General features: G+C 56.7%; 8 protein-coding genes across 8 annotated transcripts; 4 read left to right on the forward strand and 4 right to left on the reverse strand.

The window, feature by feature from the left end:
• Window positions 1-2,329: 2,329 nt before the first annotated feature.
• LY79DRAFT_708035 (P-loop containing nucleoside triphosphate hydrolase protein) lies at window positions 2,330-6,127 on the reverse strand. Its single transcript, XM_060565067.1, has 10 exons — window positions 4,968-6,127; window positions 4,717-4,907; window positions 4,587-4,664; window positions 4,450-4,529; window positions 4,371-4,387; window positions 4,169-4,276; window positions 3,660-4,107; window positions 3,128-3,587; window positions 2,925-3,076; window positions 2,330-2,852 (listed from the first exon to the last, which is right to left on the reverse strand). Exons 1-10 carry the CDS (start codon window positions 6,086-6,088, stop codon window positions 2,484-2,486), a joined length of 3,024 nt encoding a protein of 1,007 aa, XP_060407583.1. The 5' UTR covers window positions 6,089-6,127; the 3' UTR covers window positions 2,330-2,483.
• Window positions 6,128-6,829: 702 nt separating this feature from the next.
• Window positions 6,830-9,257, forward strand: LY79DRAFT_572117 (uncharacterized protein). Its single transcript, XM_060559320.1, has one exon. The coding sequence runs from the start codon at window positions 7,010-7,012 to the stop codon at window positions 9,182-9,184; it is 2,175 nt and encodes a 724-aa protein (XP_060407584.1). The 5' UTR covers window positions 6,830-7,009; the 3' UTR covers window positions 9,185-9,257.
• A 446-nt stretch (window positions 9,258-9,703) lies between these two features.
• Window positions 9,704-9,937, reverse strand: LY79DRAFT_528860 (uncharacterized protein; the record flags this gene model as incomplete). The annotated part of the gene is made up of 1 exon (XM_060556068.1): window positions 9,704-9,937. The coding sequence occupies one exon, from the start codon at window positions 9,935-9,937 to the stop codon at window positions 9,704-9,706; it is 234 nt and encodes a 77-aa protein (XP_060407585.1).
• Window positions 9,938-10,413: 476 nt separating this feature from the next.
• On the reverse strand, window positions 10,414-11,640 carry LY79DRAFT_584803 (methionyl-tRNA synthetase; the record flags this gene model as incomplete). Its single annotated transcript, XM_060560431.1, has 1 exon — window positions 10,414-11,640. The coding sequence occupies one exon, from the start codon at window positions 11,638-11,640 to the stop codon at window positions 10,414-10,416; it is 1,227 nt and encodes a 408-aa protein (XP_060407586.1).
• A 1,206-nt stretch (window positions 11,641-12,846) lies between these two features.
• LY79DRAFT_674738 (SNF2 family domain-containing protein) lies at window positions 12,847-15,626 on the forward strand (the record flags this gene model as incomplete). Its single annotated transcript, XM_060564352.1, has 4 exons — window positions 12,847-13,321; window positions 13,383-13,696; window positions 13,757-15,453; window positions 15,515-15,626. 4 exons carry the CDS (start codon window positions 12,847-12,849, stop codon window positions 15,624-15,626), a joined length of 2,598 nt encoding a protein of 865 aa, XP_060407587.1.
• A 753-nt stretch (window positions 15,627-16,379) lies between these two features.
• LY79DRAFT_528829 (uncharacterized protein) lies at window positions 16,380-17,273 on the reverse strand (the record flags this gene model as incomplete). Its single annotated transcript, XM_060556066.1, has 1 exon — window positions 16,380-17,273. The coding sequence occupies one exon, from the start codon at window positions 17,271-17,273 to the stop codon at window positions 16,380-16,382; it is 894 nt and encodes a 297-aa protein (XP_060407588.1).
• Window positions 17,274-17,734: 461 nt separating this feature from the next.
• LY79DRAFT_96344 (aldo/keto reductase) lies at window positions 17,735-19,532 on the forward strand. The gene is made up of 3 exons (XM_060565254.1): window positions 17,735-18,078; window positions 18,173-18,523; window positions 18,625-19,532. Exons 1-3 carry the CDS (start codon window positions 17,969-17,971, stop codon window positions 19,211-19,213), a joined length of 1,050 nt encoding a protein of 349 aa, XP_060407589.1. The 5' UTR covers window positions 17,735-17,968; the 3' UTR covers window positions 19,214-19,532.
• Window positions 19,511-20,849, forward strand: LY79DRAFT_572125 (uncharacterized protein). Its single transcript, XM_060559321.1, has one exon. The coding sequence runs from the start codon at window positions 19,767-19,769 to the stop codon at window positions 20,658-20,660; it is 894 nt and encodes a 297-aa protein (XP_060407590.1). The 5' UTR covers window positions 19,511-19,766; the 3' UTR covers window positions 20,661-20,849.
• Window positions 20,850-20,899: the final 50 nt, after the last annotated feature.

Genomic DNA, 20,899 nt, shown 5'->3' on the forward strand with positions numbered 1-20,899 from the left:
AAACCATGCCTGGCTGGTCCCCCCCCCTCCCCACCAATATCCAACAGTCGCCATCGGATCCCCAAATGGCTTCTGAGGAGCCCCTGGGAGGAGGGAAGAGCCGAAGTGAAACACGCCGTCAGTCAGCGGAAAAGAACTCATGGACGGGAAGTACCAAAAGTTTAGGCGAGCTCTCCTTCACAGACCGTCTCTTCGTCATGTCTCTCCTCACCACTCGACGTCATTTCGATATCACCGGGGGGACCGGGCATTTTCTCGCCAAGGCGCATAACGGAGTTTACTCCGTTTTGGGGGAGGGGGGAGCGACAGAAGTTGAATTTCCCGAAGCAAACTCCCTTGCGCGAGCTTAACCCTTTGCAAGTTCCTTCAGAAGAGATATCCGGTCCTCTCGTAATCATCCATACGTCGACGCTAGGCCCCGTATCGATCCATCAACCATCGGGCGACACCGACCGGCAAGATCCCGGAAACCCGCCCCCAACCTGCGCAACGATGAGGCCGACAGTGCTTGGGGACTTTCTTCGCCCCTCACTCTTGTAAAGAAGAAGAAAAGAACAAAGCCAGAGCCTTTGGTTGGTGGGGATTATCATGTTCTGGACTAGCGGCAGTGCGTTCGCTGTATGCTTCCGGCTTGTAATGCATCAAGGGTTTGGGCCGTGTCGATCGTGCGGTTCACCCAACCCATGAAGACTAAAAATGTAGGACAAGGGGGGGGGGGGGGGGGGGGGGGGGGGTCCTCGAAAAGGAGGCCTTAAAGCTACTCACCGTGTGAATTATCGCGACGTCCCCATAGCGCGCATTGCCTGGATGCCAAGCTCGGCTGTTGTTCTGTCAGTGTTTTTCCCATGACAATCCCATGACGGGAACATTGCGAGATTCCTCCGACTCCCCCCTATCTACCGTAGCTGAAGCAAGCCACACAACCTCACCCCCTCCACCACCCCTATCTTCCCAAGAACGCCGTATGGTTTGCCGTTCGAGCCTCCCTCCCCTATAAGTAGATCAACTCTGCCGAATGTGCGGCTTTAGCCGGTGGACATTGTTTTGTTTCTGTTTTGTTTTTCCGACATATCACCGTCCCACGCGAAAGAAAAGGGGCGGGGAAAGTAACTCTGGCATGATGTGCCTCGGCAGATGGAGTTTGCCAGAATTGGGCGACTTCAGCCGGTGGACTTTTTTCCCCCCCTTCATTTCGCCCAAAAAGGATGGGGTGGGTGGAAGCAGTCCGTCCCGTTTACCACGTTTCCCCCTTCCCTTCAGTTCAATTTACGGATCACTTACGGGTCGCTTACGGGTCGCTTACGGGTTTTTTACTATCAGGAGGATGTGTTTGCGGCGCCCGCGCGCCGGGGGGGGGGGGGCTTTATCGCCCGGCAATACCTTACGCCATCGAAACTCATCTGAGAGCGTCCGTGTCGCGACGGAAGGGTTGCGGGTTGCGGGGACGCGGCCGTCTCCCGGAAGGGGGTAGGGGGGGGAGCGAATCCTCTGGGGAGCGAAAGAGGATCCTGCGTCCTTTGGCGAGCTGGCGGCATGTGAGGAAGGGAAGCTGTTTTTCTGTTTTCTTCTTCTATTTCTGGCGCGATGATGGGTTTTGCGTGTTGTCTAGAGACGGTGATTTGTTTTGGGGGAGGGGAGGGGAGGGTGGCGGGCAAAAAGGCAATCGTGATGGAGCCCCCCCCCCACCCTCCTTTTTTCCCCCTTCTACTCTTTCTGGCTTCTTGGCCCTTGACTGATGATGGTGGAGGGGAGGTCTCTGGGTTCCTCTCCGGGGCGGCGACTTGCTGGCGTCGGTTCAGTAGGGGATGGCTGCGATGTGAAGCTTCGCGATTCGCTTCTTCAAGAGTAATATATGCCTCTCAGGCATTTGGCCCATGTTGATGACTTCTCTTTATTCACATGGAACATGATGTCGCCTGCGTCATTGGCATGGTCTTTGTGAGAATCACGTCTCTTTAATCATCTATTTTGTGCTGCTCCATCAAAACGACTTGTCCAGTCTGTCAGCCAACCCATGTTTCCTCTTTATATATATAAATATATATATATATATATATATACATTCGTGAGAGAAACCTGAGAGATTTCCATGCCCGTGAGCTTCGAAGAGATTCTTCCAGTCCCCATGAAGAAGAGAGCGCGTGTCAGGAAATATAGACCCGCATAGTCGCCTGCCGTGGCCGTCGCTGAGGTTTTCGCCTCCAAAAGTAGCTCCTTGAGTCTCTGTGTCGCATGTGCTTTGGGGGGGGGGGGGGGGGATGGAATCGAAAATGAAATCGAAAATGAAAACGAAAAGCAAGCCGATGGGGTAAAAGCAAAAGAGAAGCGAGTCGCCAGGGTATCTAGAGGTAAAGTCAGACGGCCTAAATAGAAATCGGGAAAACCAACTTCTCAACGCTCCGCTACCACAGCCGTTCGTTCGTTATGTGGTATGGCAGCTCTAGAAACATTCCACCCACCGAGACCCTGTGAAAATAGATCCATCATTTAACACCCTGCGGGCCCATCTCCCGTTCAATGTCGTCGACGACCCGCTGCTTGAGCGTCTGCCACGCGACGGGGGCAGTGAGGGCCATGACTTCGAACTCGCTGTAGACCTCAGTAACGCGGCCGTTGTCCTGCAGGATATGCTCAATGTCCTTCGTCTTGCTGTTCTGAAGGTCGGTGATATAGTCGTCGATGGTGCCCCGGGCCTTGATCACGACGGCGTGCGAGGGCTTCAGCTGGCCCATGCGGTTCACCCGTCCGTTCGCCTGCTCGCCCGCGGCCTCGTTCCACCAAGAGTCGACCTGGATTACTCTGTTCGCGCATGTCAGGTTTAGGGCCTGTCCGCCGACCTTCATCGATGCAATCTGCGACGAAGGCATGGCGCACGTCAGCATGCCTGTCCTGGATCCCGCTTCGATACGGGGAGGTTGACTTACGAGAATCTTGACCTCGGGGTTGGTCTTGAACGTGTCCACTGCCTTGAGCTTTTCTTTCGATGTGAGTTTGCCGTTGAGGTAGACGAACGGGATGTCTTCAAGGTTCAACACGATACCCAGCAGAACCGCCGTTTTGATGAACTCGACAAAGACTTGGGCCAATCGTCAGCAACCTGATAGAAATAAGAGACAGATTTACTTACTAATAATCTTGTCATTGGGCGCCTCCTTCTGCCATTGTAGAATGATCTCCTTGGCAACCGTCAGCTTCGTTCCGGGGCAGGGGACGCCGCCATTCTCATTCACGCCGATCTGGAGGAACGAAGTGTCATTCTCTTCAAGTGCCGGCAAGTTGCCAATATAGTCGCCACCATATTTGCGTCGCCTCATCTTCCTCTTCTCGCGTTTCGCCTGCGCCTTGCGTCGCTTCTCTGCGACTTTGCCTTTGCGGCTGCGGTATCTGTTATCATCCGAGTCCTCGTCGGTAGACTCCTCATCTGAAGAGACACAAACTGCAGCTCTTTTCGCAAGAGTTGAGACCATCTCGATGTCGTTCTCCTTAAAGATATTCGTGCAAGTCGGGACTGGACACTGATGTTGTGCCATGGGGTCCAAGTCTCGCATTCTCTTCCAGAGACAAATTTGGCAGAAAACATGTTTGCACTTTTAGAAGTCTGTCAGCACATGTCCCCATTTCGAAACGAAAAGCAAAAGAAAATAAAAAGGTCAACATACCCCGTTGATGCGTATGCGATCGGTCGCCTTCTTCTTCTGCTCGCACTCGCCGCATTTGCTCTTGCCAAATTCCTTGTCCATGATTGTGAGCTCGAGTAGTTGGACCATTGAGAACTTTTGACCAAAGGTGGATTTTCCAAATGGATTCATAGGGGCGTATGCCAGCTCCCGAGGTGTGAGCTCAGGGACGTCTCCAGCATCGTTTTTGCCGGCTGCGAATGCATTATCTGGATCGCGTCGGCCGAAACGTCTGCCAATCTGGTGGTACACCCAAATATTGCCTTCAATTTCCTTGAGATCATTGACAAGCTTCTGGATGGACTCGTTGTCGATTGTCTCAGCGAAAAGTTTCTCCAGAAGATACGGGTGAGAGATTGCCTGTCTCTTCTGTGCCATTGAGACTATCGGAAGCAGAGACGGCTGACTGTCGAAATACTGAGTAATGGCACTTGAGGATATGTTAGTTACAAGAGAAGCCAATTTGTTTGTGACTACTGTAGCCCACTTACTCATAGATCAGTCGTTCCTCTTGGGACAGATTGACCCAGCGGACTTCCGCCTCGAATTGGGGCAGACCTTCCAACATCTGCTTCCCGAGGAAGCGGTTTTCATGACTCCTGCCATTCAATCGTCAGTTTCTGCTGGCTACGAGTAACAACGATGAAAAGAACTCGCCGGCGAATTGTCATCCGGTTGATCAATGCGTCTGACTTTTCGAAGGAATTAGGCTGGAACTTGGTTAGCTTTGATAGCCACTACTCCCGAGTCTCGCCTCTGAGGACATGCATACCCCTTTCTTGTAGATGAGTTCGTAGTCTTTTTTGGTCTGGATGCCTTCAACCCCAATCAGCTTCACATAAGGGAATATCTCTGCGTTTCCAATTAGCATCAGGAGCCAAGCTCAACATGGTACAAGGCAAGGCCCACCTTTGCTCCGGTTAATCAGCGGGGTTCCGCTGAGCCCCCAGACTCTCTTGCTTTTCAGACGGTAGCAAGCATGAAAGGCTGTTAGACGATTAGTTGACTGCCTTAAAGTCAAGCAAGAGGAATTATTTACTCTGCGTCTCTGAGTTCTTGATCGTGTGAAGTTCGTCAAAAACAACCCGGTACCACTCAATGTCGAAAATGGGGCCTGCGACGTGCTTCACAGCATTCTGGAATTCCTGGGTTCCTTGACCATACGACTCAGCCAGTTCCGATAGCCTTTTCCCTGATGGGTACTTGAGGAGCTCTTGATAAGTGGTAAGTCTGGTAGTGAGTGTTATTTACAGTTGCATTGAAAGGCGGACGGAACAGGGCCAAACTTACACGATCTTGTACCCTGCGATTTGGTCCGCCGCAAAAATATTAGTCCCTTGCTTGTAAACGAGGACATCTTGTGGGCGAATCTCCGTATGCCGAGTAATTGCATCACTCCATTCTTTTAGGACGTTGGGGCCTGGAACAACCACTATGGTGCCACCGCAGCCAGCTTGAAGATCCTGGGGGAGAGGTGGGCATCCCATTATGAGCACCAGAGTGGTGAGAGTCTTTCCCATTCCCATCTGGTCACCAAGAATCCCTCCATAGGGAGGCGCATGGGAATTCTCTCTCAGTAACATTAGGGTGGCAGCTTGAAGCTGCCAGCCCCGGATGGTCGTCCGAATGCCTCTCAGCTTGTAGTCAGAAGGACCAACGCAATCGACGGCGTTCAGGCCCCAAATCTTCATTCCCAATTCTGCGTCCTCCTTCTGTGAACTCAGATGGCGATTACTGTCGCCTTCTGACGTTGCAGCGGCAATTTGCTTCCTTCTGTCCTTCTTTAACACTTTGTTTTGGTCAGAATTCGGAATGCCTCCTTCAACAAGTTCGGGCACAATGTCAGTCTTTGTAGTCGTGGGTAGGGCAACTTCATCTGGGTCACCATGGCTACTCGTGGAGACCTTTTGCTGCCGTCGTCTTTTGGCTTGGGGGGGCTCCAAGACGATGATCGAATCCCCCGATCTTCGCTTCAAGTTGATTTGCTTGATGAAATGTTTCTTCAGCTCTCGCTCCTTTTTATTCTTGAGGTTTGCGATATATTCTTGCGCTGTACGAGCCATAGTTCCGCGCTTGGTGTTCTTCTCAGCAGGCCGTGTGCTCATTTCCGTATCTTGGTGTTCGTCTCCGAAGGAATCCTTCGCGATGCCCATAGCTTCATCGTCAATAAGAGTACTTGCAGGCAGTTGGACATCTGTACTTTCTGCCGTGCCTTGATGTTCCTCTCTGAAGGTGCCATCCCCCATGCTCATAGTCGTATCATGATGAAGAGTACTTGAAGATGGTTGGCCACTTGGGTAACTCTCCTCGTGTGCAAGCTCTTCCGATTTGGCATCCGCGTTCGTTGAAAGATGATCGTTCGAAGAATCTTGCTCCTCAGTTGCCTGGATGACGGCGTCGACCGCTGCCATTGTGTCCGAACTGGCCGGACTGGTGATGCTGTGTTTTTTTCCCACCTCGGTGTCTTCTTGTTCAACGAAGAGAGATAGATTTTGTGGGGAGGCCATGTTTGAAGGTGTTGAGCAAGAAAATCTAGATTCCAGGTTGGGAGCGGAAAGCTTTGGAGAAGTGAGGCGAACAGTGTGATAAATAAATGTGAAATGAGATTATCAAATAAGTAGGCTTGCTAATGGATGAGTTGATTCAGTGGATGGGTTGATTCAGGATCATCTAAGCTTGCTAGACTTGGGGGGGGGGAGGTTGAAGAGGTGGATGAGTTGGGGGCAAGATGGGTTTTTGTAGGTGAAGGTTGAAGGGGACGGGGACTCTTTAGCTCAAAGCAAATCTGGAAAGAATGCCTGTTATCTTGAGACGAATCTCAAGAAGAGGAAGGAAGGCTTGAAAGAAATTTGTTGAGAGGAAAGTGCCAGAGCATAGAGATACTCCTGCCTCAGACCAAATACATGCGTATCGCCAGTTGGGAAGAGCTTCGTGAATCCGTGATGTTGGTACCTCTGTTATAGAGTAGTAGAGATCTAGAATTAATTAGTAAAACGCATTCATTGGTCCAAGAAAACCGCAAGAAACAGAGGCAACTGTTGAATGAGAGTTGCAAAAGTACCGATGGCGTGGTTGTATGGATGTAAGTAGCAGGCAAGCGTCAGACATGGGAATAGCCTCACTTGGATTTGGCAACGAGCTGATGTTGACGGCTGGCCACAGCTGGCAGGATCCAGCCTCCCTCCTTACCGATAAGTGTTTTGACCGCCTTGACGGCAGAAAGAAGGACCCACTAAATTTTCATCGACCCCACGCACTGCATTTTCCATCCAGTGCATGCGACATGGCCAAGATTTGCGGCATTCTGCAACCTTCACTTCCACCCCGCAGCCATGTCTTCGTCAAAGTCGAGCAAGAATGGCAAAATCACCGATTCTCGGTTCTCGAACTTCGAGACCGACCCCCGCTTCCGGCTGCCTTCCAAGAAGCAGACCAAGACCACAATTGACAAGCGATTCTCGCGCATGCTGAAGGACGAATCCTTCACATCCACCTCAAAGGTCGACCGATACGGCAGGAAAGTCAAGTCCGACGCCAAGAAGAAGGCCCTGCAGCGGCTGTACGAGCCAGAAGATGGGGACCAGGAGGACGGCATGGAGGTCGACGCCGACGATGTTATCGAGCGGGAACTGGCAAAGGCCAATGCCAAGTACGACCCTGCGCGCGGCGGCGGTTTCTCAGAGTCCGAGTCCGAGTCCGAGTCGGAATCCGAAGACGACGACGACTCGGAAGAGGAGGCTGTGACCGTGTCTGACCCTAAGGCGTCCATGTCTCGCCTTCACGACGAACAGGCCGAGGTCGAGGATGGCGAAGTCACGAACAGGATAGCGATTGTCAACCTCGACTGGGACAATATCAAGTCGGCCGATCTGTTTGCCCTCTTCACCAGCTTCTTGCCGCCGACCGGTGGCCGCATCGAAAAGGTCTCGGTCTACCCCAGCGAGTTCGGCAAGGAACGCATGCAGCGCGAGGAGCTCGAGGGCCCCCCGAAGGAGATCTTCAAGAAGTCGGACGATTCCGACGAGGATAGCGAGGACAGCGAAGACGAGGACGAGGCGATTAAGAAGGAACTGCTGGAGGAGGGCGATGCCGAGGACTTTGACCACGATGCGCTGCGCAAGTACCAGCTCGACCGCCTGCGCTACTTTTATGCCGTCATGACCGTCTCCGACAAGACGACGGCACAGAAACTTTACGAGGCCACCGACGGCACCGAGTACCAGTCATCGTCCAACTTCCTCGACTTGCGGTTCATCCCCGACGACGTCACCTTCGACGACGAGCCCAGAGACGAGTGCACCAAGATGCCTGAAGGATACAAGCCTGTCGAGTTCACCACCGATGCTCTGCAACACTCCAGGGTCAAGCTGACCTGGGACGTCAACCCTGACGACGCCGCGCGCAAGGCCTCCATCAACCGCGCTTTCACCGGTAGCCGCTCACAGCTTGAGGAAAACGATCTCAAGGCATATCTGGCCAGCGACAGCGAGGACGACGGCGATTCGTTTGCTGGCTTCGACGATGAGGAGAAGCAAGAGGAAGGGGAGGCGGCTGCCGAGCCCAAGCTGTCCAAGAAGGAGCTCGCCCGTCGGAAGATGAGAGAGGCGCTGGGTCTGGGCGCCGAGGAGGAGAAGAAGTCCAAGGACGGCCCCGTCGGAGAGATGGAGATCACATTCACGCCCGCTCTGACGGAAAGCAAGAAGGACAAGAAGCCGGAAGAGGAGGAGACGACGATCGAGAAGTACAAGCGCAAGGAGCGCGAGCGCAAAGAGCGGAAGCGCGAGGCGGCCCGCGCCAGACGCGAGGGCGGCGTCACAGGGACCGCCAAAGATGGCGCCGAGCCTGCGGAGGATGACGACGAGGAGGCCGTCGGCGCGGGCGAGGACCTCGGCTTCGACGACCCCTTCTTCACGACGGAGGAGCCGGCGGCTGCCGTCAAGAGCAAGACGTCGGTGCGCAAGGAGGAGCGCCTCGCGAAGCGCGCGGCGCGCGAGGCCGAGGAGAAGGAGAAGGCGGCGCAGAAGGCGCAGCTGCAGCTCCTGATGGCGGACGAGAACGACACGGAGCAGGCGGCGCACCTGGACCACTTTGACATGAACGAGATCCTGAAGGCGGAGAAGCTCAAGAAGAAGAAGGGCAAGGCGGCGAAAAAGCTGGCGGCCAAGAGGGCGGCCGACGGCGACGACGGCGACGCCAAGGTCGGGCTGCAGGAGGACTTCAAGATGGACGTCGACGACGAGCGGTTCAAGGCCGTGTTCGAGAGCCACGAGTACGCCATCGACCCGTCGAATCCCAAGTTCAAGGGCACCGAGGCGATGAAGAAGCTGCTCGAGGAGGGCCGCAAGAAGAGGAAGGCCGGCGGGGACGGGGACGACGAGCCGCCCGCCGAGAGGGACGGCAAGAAGGCGAAGAAGACCAAGGGGGACAAGAAGGCCGAGGACGACGAGCTGAGCAGGCTCGTCGCTTCGGTGAAGAAGAAGGCCGCCGGCAAGGCTGGGAAGAAATAGAGATGGCCTCCTCCTTCCTCCTCCCTTTTCTTCTTTTGTGGAATCTCTCTTTTTTTTTTTTTTTTTTTTTTTTCTGTTCGAGGCGTACGGGTCATTTCCTAGACTGGTGGGGACAAAAGTTATCAACCAACGTACGAAGCGCGCGTCCATGATGCGAGGAGACATGTATCAAAAAAGGGGCGGCAGGCTTTTTTTGTGATGCTATTCCGCGACTTGCTTCCTAAAGGGTAGCTTGTGTCCGTAAAGAAATCTCTTCCTGACCTTCCTAAGCCGGGGCGTCCTGTTGCCTGTCGTTGCCGGTTCCGTTGTTCATCAATCATTTGCTATAATACCGACATTGTACCACGCAGCCACTTCCCCGGTACCCTGGGCTATTCCTTCATGAGAATTCGGCTCCATTCACCTTGCTAGGTCTGATGAGTGAATATACCACCTGGGTTGTCATCCAATCGGGGAGTCGAAAGTCGCCATCGGCTAGAGAGCCAGCCCGCCCTCCCCCGCCATTTCCCTTGCTTTCCCTCACAGCGTGTGATCCACCGGGGGCATTCGGTTGTCTCGCTGCGGCCCAGCTTTCTCGTCACCATCATCACGGGCCTCGTAGCTGCCGGTATTGGAGCGGCCGGTGCCCGGGTCCCAGTCCGCTTGTTCCTCGGGAGACCGGCGGGTGATTCGCGCCAGGATGACGAGCTCGACGAGGATGCCGACCGATAGGACGGCGGCGACGACTTTGAGAACCGGCTGCGGTATGTCCATGAGGGGAAGGCGGTGGGCGGATTCTCCAGGGTTGGTTTTGCGGGAGAGATCGGGTTGGTGTCTCTAGATGTTTTTGTGGTGGAGAGGAGGGGGATGGGAAGGCCAGAAGGGGTGGGACATTATTTCTGGTAAGAAGAAAGCAGTGATCCGGGTTATCAGTATGGGAAGGCATGCAGTACAGGCAGGTGGCTTGCCGCCTGAGGGATGCATGTCGTTTGGCGTCTCACGATGGGGTGCAAACAGTGCAGGAAAACCGGTGGAAGGAGGAGCGCCATCTTCACGAATTTAAAACAACATCAAATACGAAGGAGACTTGTGAAGTGTTGCAACAAGGAGGGGAATCTTGCTCTCATTATGATGATTCGCCAGTCCAATGCTACCGTAGCTTTTGTTTCTCATTTTGACCATAAAGACATCAAGAATGCTTTTTTTCTGTTTTGCTTTCCTTTTCTTCCGTGGTTTTTTTTTTTTTTTTTTTACCGCACGACGGCGTCCTTCAAGCTGGGAACGGTGCAGAGGCCGCCGGACTTGGTGACCAGCTTGGCGACGCCCTGCTTGCCGAGGGCCTCTACGACGCCGGCATCGAAAGCGACGGCGAGGTCGTCGGTGGTGGTGAAGCCGGGCTGGAAGGTCTCCCAGATCTTCTTCTTGGGGTTCAGCACGCCCTCGGGCTCGCCCTCCCAGCCCTGGAAGCAGACGCGCTCGCCGGCCTTTGCGTCGGCGGGGGGCGTGACGAGCTCGACGGGGCCCTTGTGGTCGTCGGCCTCTCCCTCCTTGAGCCTGGGGGAGGCGGCGAGGACCATGGCGCACGACTTGATGCCGCGCATCTTGACGGGCTTGAGGTTGCAGACGACGACGACCTTGCGGCCCTGCATGGACTCGAGGGGTACGAGGCCGTTGAGGCCGGAGCAGACGGTGCGGCAGACCTGGCCCTCGTACTCGGTGGTGTCGTCGTTGGGCTCGTCGCCGACGGCGATGGTGGAGACGTAGAGCGAGTCGGCCTCCGGGTGCTTGATGGCCTTGAGGATGTGGCCGACGCGGAGGTCGATGAGGGCCGGGGACAGGGGCGCGGCGGGGGCGGCGGCCTTCTGGGGCTTGGGGGCCTTCTCCTTCTTGTCCTTCTTGGGCTTGGCGTCGCCGCCGGCGACGGCGGCCTTGACCTTGTCCTTGGCGTCGACGACGGCCTCCTTGACCTTTTCGCCGGCGCTCTTGTCCTTGCCGGCGTCCTTGGTGCGGTCGGGGAGGGCAGCCTTGTCACCTCCGGCGGCGGCGGCGGCGGCGGCGGCCTTCTCCTTCTTGAGGCGCTCCTTCTCGGCCTTGGCGTCGACGGGGGGCTTCACATAGAGGACATTGTCCAGGTCAACGGCGACCTTGTCCTCGGGCTTCACGTCGGCGGCGAAGGCGGGGTAGTTCTGGACAAAGTCGAGGTGGCGGACGATGTTGGGGTAGCCCTTCTCGCCGGTGCGCTGCTCGGGAGACCAGGCGGCGACGAGGGGGCGGACAGCATCGTAGAGGGCGGTGTCGGCCTTGCTGGGCTTGGTGCCGAGGAGGGTGGTGCGGGTGCTCAGGTGGGAGTTGAGGGTGTCGAGGATAGGGGAGGCGTCGGCGCCGGCGCCGGCCTGCTGCAGGCGGGCGGCGGTGGTGAGCCACTGCTGGATCTCGGTCTCCTCATTGGGAGTGTAGGTGGTGCTGCTGGAGGCCATTTTTGCGAGTCGGAAGGGGGACAGGCTGCGGGAGCTGCTGGGACGGATGGCGCGCAGAGAAGAGAGCATTGGTTGTGAGTCTGAGATGGAAATTTTGGCTGTGTGGCTCTGCGGGGTAGGTGGTGGTGGCAGCAAAGCGCCCAGGAGGACTGCCCCTCCACACGCGTCAGCCAATTCCACTTGATATGTGCCTCAGGCCAGGAAGCAGGTATCAGCGGTCAGGCATAGTCGGTGTCCTCTCGGTGTTCATCGGTGTGTCCCGGTGAGTGGAGTTCGTTCCGCCGACACTTTTTCCTCCGACACACTCACTTCGTTGCTATCCTTTTGCGATATTGATTTTGTGTCTTCTTGAATGCACTGATTGTTTCGTTGCCAACCGTCCTTCTACAGGTGTATATGCCAGGTAGTCAATAAGAAGCAGCCTACCGACAGACAAACTTTGTGTCCCATTAGCTGCAACTCTCACCTTGGGTGGGGGACATCATTTCCCGCACTGGTTGCTGTAACTAACTAGTTAGTGTTTTGTCCTGGGCTTTTGCAATGGTCAACAATGAACGCAGATTGCCACGCTGAGCCCCCGATCTCTCATCCGATCCCCGTCCCGTCTTAATGACGACGGGGTGCCTTAATGACAAGAAAGAAAAAAAGAAAAAAGACCGGGCCTTAGATTGAAAAGGACGCGAGCCCACGTGACTGCGCCACCTTTCGCGTCGCGCCCCTGCCTTTTTCTTTGGATCCGCGCATCCGATCGCGCTGTTCCCCTGGTGCAGGCCCGTCTCCGTCTCTGTTCTTGCCTCTCTTTTTTACCTTGGGCCTGCCCCTCTCCAGCTTTCCCATTCGACCCTGACTTTCTTTAGAGGCAGAACCCTAAAACTGTGATTCCCAAGCCTTGGATCACAGAATCCATTTGTTTTTCGAAAATTTCCCCTTTTTATCAATTGCATCCGTTTTCGACGTTCCAAATCCAAGGAGGAGGGGACACAGACCCAGTTGCTCGAGCTTGTGCGAGTGGCAAGCAGTACAATACCATCATCGATTTTCACCACCTCGGAGTCGCTCTCTCGTCTCTCTCAGCTGCCATAGACGGACAACAGCCTTTTCCTGACGCGATCTACTCGCAAACATCCATCCTGCATTCAGCCTCGCCTTACGCACTTAGTGTATTACAATATGGATTCCTCTGCTACCTCCGAGGTGGAGTCAATCATGTCCACCAACCGGCGCCTTGACACCAGCGCCCCTTCCTCACCACCTAGGGATGACAGTGTTGAGCCTATTGATGCCGAGTTCAAGCACATCATGGAAGAGGAGGCCAAGGCCCGCGCTGCTAATGAGAAGAAGACCAAGGCGGCTAAGAAGGCACAGAACGCCAAGAATCGCCGCAAGAAGAAGAACGAGCTGAGCAAGGAGGAGAGGCAGAAGAGAGCCAGGGAGCTCGAGGGCCTGCTGGCCAGGTCCGCCGCTTTCAGTGACATGCTTGTCACCAAGACCCAGGCCTTGGGCCGAGTCGGAACCGGTCTGGAAGGCGAAGCGCTTGGAGACCACAAGCTCGCCATGGCAACCCAACCCAAGCTCATGACCGGCGGCGAAATGCGTGATTACCAGCTCGAAGGTCTCACCTGGATGGCTGAGATCTGCATCCAAGGCTTGTCTGGCATTCTTGCCGACGAAATGGGTCTCGGTACGCCTCACATCGCACACAGCGTGCGTGCGCCATTCAATCGACTGACCTTTGGTACTAGGCAAAACCGTTCAGACAATCTCTCTCATCGCTCATACCAGAGAGCAAAACTACTTGGGCCCCCACCTCATCGTTGCACCCCTGAGCACATTGTCCAACTGGATGGATGAGTTCGAGAAGTGGTGCCCCAGTATCCCCGTTGTGCTGTTTCATGGCGATGCTCAACAGCGCGCAAAGATCAAGAAGGAACGCCTCGACCCCAACATGAAGAACGGGATGCCTACCAAGAAGTTTCCAGTCGTCTGCACTTCATACGAAATGGTTCTTAGGGAAAGAGCTACTCTAGCAAAGTTTCAGTGGGCTTTCGTCATAATTGTGAGCCTAGTTCCTCACGATCTGTTTCCCGGCGTCGGCCCGCTGACTGACTTCTTCTAGGACGAGGGTCATCGTATGAAGAATTTCGAATCCAAGCTGTTTCAGGAGCTCGAGAACTTCACCTCTGCGACCCGACTCCTCATTACGGGCACGCCACTTCAGAACAACCTTAGGGAGCTCTGGGCTCTTCTCCATTTCCTCATGCCAGGCATCTTCAAGGACTGGGAGGCTTTCGAAGAGTGGTTCAATTTCGATGATCTACAGGACGAGGAGGGCACCGAGGAGTTCATCGCCGACCGCGAGAATCAAGAGTTGATCAAGAAGATCCACGTCATTCTCCAGCCTCTTCTTCTTCGTCGGGTCAAGGCAGATGTTGCCGCCCACCTCCCCAAGAAGCGCGAGTACATCCTTTTCGCCCCGATGACCAAGGAGCAGACGGACATCTACAATGCCATCAACGATAAGAAGGTCGACACTCGCGCGTACCTGGAGAATAAGGTCGTCGAGCGGCTCACTGCTACCATTGGTGCCCCCGTCGAGAAGGGAGTGGCCGCGGTCAAGGAAATAGACATTCCCATCAGAAGCAGTCCCAGAAAGTCAAAGACGAAGGCGACGCCCGAGTCAAAGAAGCCAAATGCCTTCGCGGCTATGATGAGCCGAGCTAGAAGTTCGTCCAGCAAGGCCGAAAACGCATCAAAGGATACGTCTACTATCCCTTTCAAGACATCATCCCGCGCTAGCTCCAAGCGCAAAGAGGCACCTGCCTCCGAGACCCCACAGGCGAAGAGCGCCAAGTCGTCTCGACACTCGACCCCTTCTACTACCAGCCGAGGCCGGGTTACCCGTGGAAGACGCCGCTATGTCGACTCCGATCCCGACGACGAGGACAAGCTTTCCGACGACGAGTTTGAGGCAAAACTGGCAAGGGAAGCCGAGGAGGACGACAGCGATGATAAGACCATTGTCATGTCTGCCGAGGAGCAGCACCGGGCCAAGATTTTGGAACAGGCCAAGAAGGAGATGAGCGCGAAGAAGCTAGGCAATCCTGACATGCAACTTCGCCTTGTGTGCAACAGCCCACACAATTTCTTTGACCCTTGGAGCTATGAAGGTGCTCCTCCGGTCGACGAGAGTATCGTCACCTCTTCTGGAAAGATGCTCATGCTCGATCGACTCCTGCCAACTTTGTTCGCCAAGGGTCACAAGGTGCTGATATTCAGTCAGTTCAAGACGCAGCTCGACATTCTCCAGGACTACTGCGAGCTTCGCAAGTGGAACGCCTGCCGTCTTGATGGATCCGTTTCCCAGGAGAGCCGTCGTGATCAGATCAAGGAGTTCAATGAGAACCCTGACTTCAGGATTTTCTTGCTCTCGACGCGCGCCGGCGGTCAAGGTATCAACCTCGCTAGCGCTGACACTGTCGTTCTCTTTGACAGCGACTGGAATCCGCAGCAGGACCTTCAGGCTCAGGACCGCTGCCACCGGATCGGTCAGACCCGCCCCGTCATCGTCTACCGACTTGCCACCAAGGGCACTGTCGAGGAGGAGCTCCTTCTTAGCGCTGATGCCAAACGTCGCCTCGAGAAGCTGATCATCAAAAAGGGCTCGTTCAAGACAATGGGCCAGAAGGTGAACCTCAAGGAGGACCTAGACAAGGAGACCCTCAAGTCTCTGTTGTTGAAGGATGGTCAGATCTTCAACCAGTCGGGGGATCACGAGATCCTCAGCGACAAGGATCTGGAGGTGCTTTGCGACAGGTAAGGATTCCTGTACGGATGTTGGAGTGCATTTTGGACGGTAGCTAACCACAGCTTACAGGAGCGACGAGGCTTACGCCCAAGCCGCCCAGGGCACTGCAAATGCCGATGGGTACAAGGTTATCGAGACAACCTCCGGTGGCATCACCATCGCCGGCCAGGACACTGTTTAACGGGGGCCCTGGTCGATCTGGAATTGGTCCCTCCGATGATGACATCAGTTGCATGAGAGTGCCGCAGGGCTGACTGTGCTTACATCGTCGTGTATGCTTACATGCCATGCCTGCAGGTTCTCGAGTTTTGTGTGGTCTTGGAAAACGACATTGGGGTAATACAGTGTTACTCTGGTGCCTCACCTTGCTGTGGGTCACCCATCACCAACATTACCGTCGCGGCCTAGAGATGCAGGCTTTGGAATTGGATGGAGTGTGGATAGACTTTGCTTGTAAGGATTTGATTGTGGCCATGGCCTACGCCTGAAAACGACGGACCCCGATGGTCTTCGGGACATGCGTCCAACGGATGGGGAAGAATGCTCACTTTCTGGAAAGCTATCCTTTTTTCCCCTCTTGTACTATATAACTGTATACTACGGATTGGCGTTCGATACCCAGGAACATGTTTGCACAACATGGTTAGATAGCTATTGACATAGTCAGTCATCATTCATGGACGTTACTGAGCATCAAAGTGTGGCCGTGGCCACAATTGCTTTCCCTCCCAACCGAACTCGGAGCACATGGCCAAGCAGGATCTATCGCGGTCGGCGGGGAACCCCCCTCATGCTCAACATGATGGGCTTTACCTGCATCCGCATCCCGTCTGTTCATTGCTTGATTGGCATCGAGCACCGCCTTCGGGCTTTGCCTCATTGCTTTTCATTAGTCACAGTGCCACAGCAGGCCTGAGCAAGTTTGCAAGGAAGGTCAAGAGTGGCCTACTAGGCCACGCGCGACGCCCGCGACCTCCCAGAGGCTGCGGTCTTCCCAGTACCCCCTCTCTACGACAATAGATTCCACCCACATGCCGGCGCCGAAGACGCCGTCGCCGACCGACATGAGCGCCCACGCAGTCGCGCGGACAGCGAGGCGCTGCAGGTACGGCCTGTAGAGATCGACGACCATGGCGTAGAGCGTGCTCGCGCAGACGGCGGCGAGGAAGGCGGCGGCCAGCCGCAGGAAGGCCAGCTCGGTCCTGAGGAGCCGCCCGTCGACGGCGTCGACGACGCGCCCGGGGAGCCGGCCAAGGCGGGCGTGCAGCGCGACGAGGGCCGTCTGCGCGGCGGCGGCGGGGTCGTCGCCGAGGGCGTCGGAGGCGCGCCAGACGAGGCGCGAGGCGGCCTCGAGGGAGCGGCGGAGGGCGCGGCAGGCGAGCGGGGCGACGAGGCGGACGGCCAGGCTCGCGAGCAGGGGCGCGTGCAGGAGGGCGACGGCGAAGCCGTACAGGTGGCCGAGGTCGTCGAGCAGGCGGCTTTCGGGGCGGGCGACGCGGCAGATCCAGACGGGGCCGATGAGGTTGGGCAGGAGGAAGCAGCCGTGCAAGTAGGCGCGGACGAGGAGGCGGTTGCAGGGCCCGAGGCGGGCGGAGAGGTCGGCGTCGTCGCGGACGGCGCGGAGGCGGCGGCGCAGGCGCGGCTTCGCGGCGACGGCGGCGTTGAGGCAGGCGGTGAGGTAGACGGCGGCGGTGGCGGAGGCGTGGTAGGCGGCGCAGAGGTCCGCGTGGTAGAAGAGCCCCTCGAGCGGCCGGACGAGGAGGGCGAGGAGGAGGGAGAGGAGGGCAGCCAGCCAGAGGGCGGGAGGGGCCTGGTTAGTGGTAGCCATCGGGGAGGGGTTTCCCTTCTGGGTGCTCTTGATTTGCAGGATATCGGAGTTCTTCGGTCTGCGGGATGGGTTAGCAACTGGGGAGGAGATTCAGTCTGGTTTTGGTGTAGGTAGGTTAAGAAGTGCGAGTGCGAGTGGGCTGTTGGGGAGCCCGGTATGGAGGTTCGTGTTCTTCGAGGTTGCGGAAATCCGCATGCATATGAGGTTGTAAGTCGATAAAGCGGCCTGGCTGGTACTATTCTCGATTTGCTTCCGTGTTCGACGCTGGGCATACCGCCTTGTTGGCGGACAAAGCATATTCGTTGGCGGGAGTTTGTCGACTTCAAAGGAGCCCCGTTGACGAGTACCCAGCAACAAGGGTGTTATTTTAACATACAACATCTTTGGACTCCATCAAAGGACTCTTGGTTGGGTTGAGTAGTAGTAGATGTCATATGCAGGTGCAAGGGGGTGTGCCGGAGTTAGCGGCATTTCATGCATGACGGAGTTTAAAGTACGGCGCTAGGACACCAACATCGCGGTGGTCCTGCAATGAAGGTATCGTTGCCCCGTATGGTTCCAAAGAAGGGAATCCCCAATCACGATGACTTCGTAGTATAAGATGGTTGACCGTCCGCGGCCGATTGGGATGCTCTCCAAGCCAGAAAGCATCACATCCTTCTCAACCACAGCACCACATCACGACGAACATCACCATGTCTCCCCCAGCAAGCCTGCCCGTCCGCCGCCTGGGAGAGTCCGGTCCCGAGGTCCCTGCTCTCGGCGTGGGCCTGATGGGCCTCAGCGTCTCCTACGGCGCCCCAGGGTACGTTGTCCCCTCCGCCAGCTTGCCCCCCCCCCCCCCCCCCCCCCCCCAAAAAAAAAATCGAACCGTTGCCGGCCTAACATATAGACCCCAGGCCCGATGAGGAACGCCTTGCCTTTCTTGACCGCGCGTGGGAGCTCGGCGCGACCAGCTGGGACACGGCCGACTGCTACGGCGACAACGAAGAGCTCATCGGCAAGTGGTTCGCGCTGCACCCGGAGCGCCGCGGCGACATCTTCCTGGCGACCAAGCTCGCCATACGCTCCACGGTGGACGACGGCGACCACCGCGTCTGGGTCGACACTTCGCCGGGTTACTGCCGCGAAGCGTGTGAGCTTAGCTTGAAGAAGCTGGGCGTGGAGAGCATCGACTTGTACTACATCCACCGCCTGGACGACAAGACCCCGGTCGAGAAGACGATCGAGGAGATGGTCAGGCTGAAGAGGTACGGTCCTGTAGAAAAGAGTCCCATCACCTCGGTGGAGCTTCTGCGTTAAAAAATAAAAATAAAAAGAGGGTTTTGTTTGCTAACGTCGGGAGTTATAGCGAGGGCAAGATCAAGCACTTTGGCATCTCCGAGTGCTCCTCCGCGGCCCTCCGCCGGGCCCACGCCGTACACCCCATCGCGGCCGTCCAGGTCGAGTACAACCCGTGGTCCCTCGAGATCGAGGGCGCCGCCGGCACGGACCTCTTGCGGACCTGCCGCGAGCTCGGGGTCGCCGTCTTTGCGCACTCGCCGCTCGGCCGCGGCATCATGACGGGGCGGTTCAAGTCGGTCGACGACTTCGACGCGTCCGACTACCGCCGGACCTTGCCGCGGTTCGCAGGCGACAACTTCCGCAGGAACATGGAGCTCGTGGACCAGTTCGCCGCCATCGCCAGGGACAGGCACGGGTGCTCGGCGGGGCAGCTGACGCTGGCCTGGCTTCTGGCGCAGGGCGACGACGTGATCCCGATCCCGGGAACGAAGAGGGCCGAGTACCTGGAGGAGAACCTTGGGGCGTTGAAGGTCGAGCTGGGGAAGGAGGGGGAGGAGGAGTTGAGGGCGCTGGTCGAGCAGGCGGACGTGCAGGGCGATAGAGGCGTGGTGTACGGGAACTACACCGATTCGCTGGCGTTGAAGGTGTCGGGCTGAAGGAGATGGCTGTTGGGAATACATACTCTACATACCAGGACTGGTGGTTGGGCGCAGGAGGGGAAGCTCGGAACGGCGCTGCCGAACCCCGGCCTTGGTTTCCGAGGTCCCGGGGCCCGCGGGCGGGGGCTTTGGAGAATTGTATCTATCTGATTTGCCTAAATATTGCACGGGGATGCGGGGGTTGTGTAGCAATCAGATTTCCTAGTCCAGGAAAGTCTCCTCGGCCAAGAGGGCCGATACTCGGAGATCGGAGTGGGGCCCCGCCGCGATAAGCTGCCGGAACGTGTGCGGAGACAGGCTGGGTGCTGTGGACAATCTTATAGCCGTTCCTGGTCCCTTGACCCGACGTCCCGTTCGAGAACCTCAAAAAGATACACCACTTTCATCTGTGTTATAGACCCTAAACTCGTGACTCAGTATCCCCTAACTTCATTCTGACTCCTGGAACCGACTTAGGCTAGATAATACCTATCGACGTGCGCTATCAGACGTAGTAGTGTATTACTACACAATCCGCAACTTATCAAGCTCAATTCTGCGCGACCAAGACATGACGGTCATCTACAAGACTGGCGAAGACGCCCGCCTGGCCTTTCGGTCCGGCACCTTCACCTCGACGACGTCCGGCCAGGCCCCCACATACCTCCAAGCGAACCTCATCATCCTCCCGCAGCGGTACGCCGACGACTTCCGGCTGCTCTGCCAGCGGAACCCCGTGCCGTGCCCGCTGCTCGCCGAGTCGGCGAGCCCCGGCGACTACAAGCGGCTCAAGTCCCATGTCCGCAGCCACGACGGCAGCAAGGTCCTGCCGGTGGCCGACAACATCGACCTGCGGCACGACTTCCCTCGTTTCCGGGTCTACGAGGACAGCAGACACGTCCCGGTCGACGGCGTCCCAGAGCCGGTCGACGTCGCGGACAAGTGGCTGGACGGCGACCACGTGGGGTTCCTCATCGGGTGCTCGTTCAGCTTCGAGAGGGCCCTCTGCGAGGCCGGGCTCGCGCCGCGGCACCAGCTGCACAACCGCTCGGTGGCCATCTACCGGACCAACATCCCGCTGTGCGCCGCGGGCGTCTTCTCGGGGGCCACGTACGTCGTCTCGATGAGGCCGTACAGGCCCTCGGAGATCGAGAGGGTGCGCGACGTCACGAGGCCCTTCGTCGCGACCCACGGCGAGCCCGTGGCGTGGGGCTGGGACGGCGCCGAGAGGATCGGCATCGAGGACATCACGAAGCCGGACTGGGGCGACGTGACGCTGCAGCTCGACGGGAAGGGCGTGTTCGGGCCGGACGACGACGAGTACGTGCCGGTGTTTTGGGGCTGCGGCGTCACGCCGCAGGAGGCTGTGATGCGGGCCGGTCTCAAGGGGACGGTGATGGGGCATGCGCCCGGGCACATGACGGTGTTGGATGTGAGAGAGGAGGAGATCTTTCCCGTTTCGTAAATCGTAACCCGAAGACTTGATGACGGGAAGAGGCATCGGAAGGGGGGAAAGTGGGTTTCGGGTAGAGATATAATGGAGTCGATCTAGGATTATTCCCGAATAGCAAATGTTTCTACCAATCCAAGATGTACTTCAAAAAGGATCTCCCAAGATCATCGCCGAGAAACAAGTAGCCCTTAACATCTCAGTGTCTGGCTGTAGAGCTCTGGCCCACAACAGTGGGAAGTCATCAGATCCCG

The sequence above is a fragment of the Colletotrichum navitas genome (genome assembly GCF_030913465.1).
Source record: "Colletotrichum navitas strain CBS 125086 chromosome Unknown LY79scaffold_140, whole genome shotgun sequence".
In the NCBI taxonomy this organism is placed as follows: Eukaryota; Fungi; Ascomycota; class Sordariomycetes; order Glomerellales; family Glomerellaceae; genus Colletotrichum; species Colletotrichum navitas.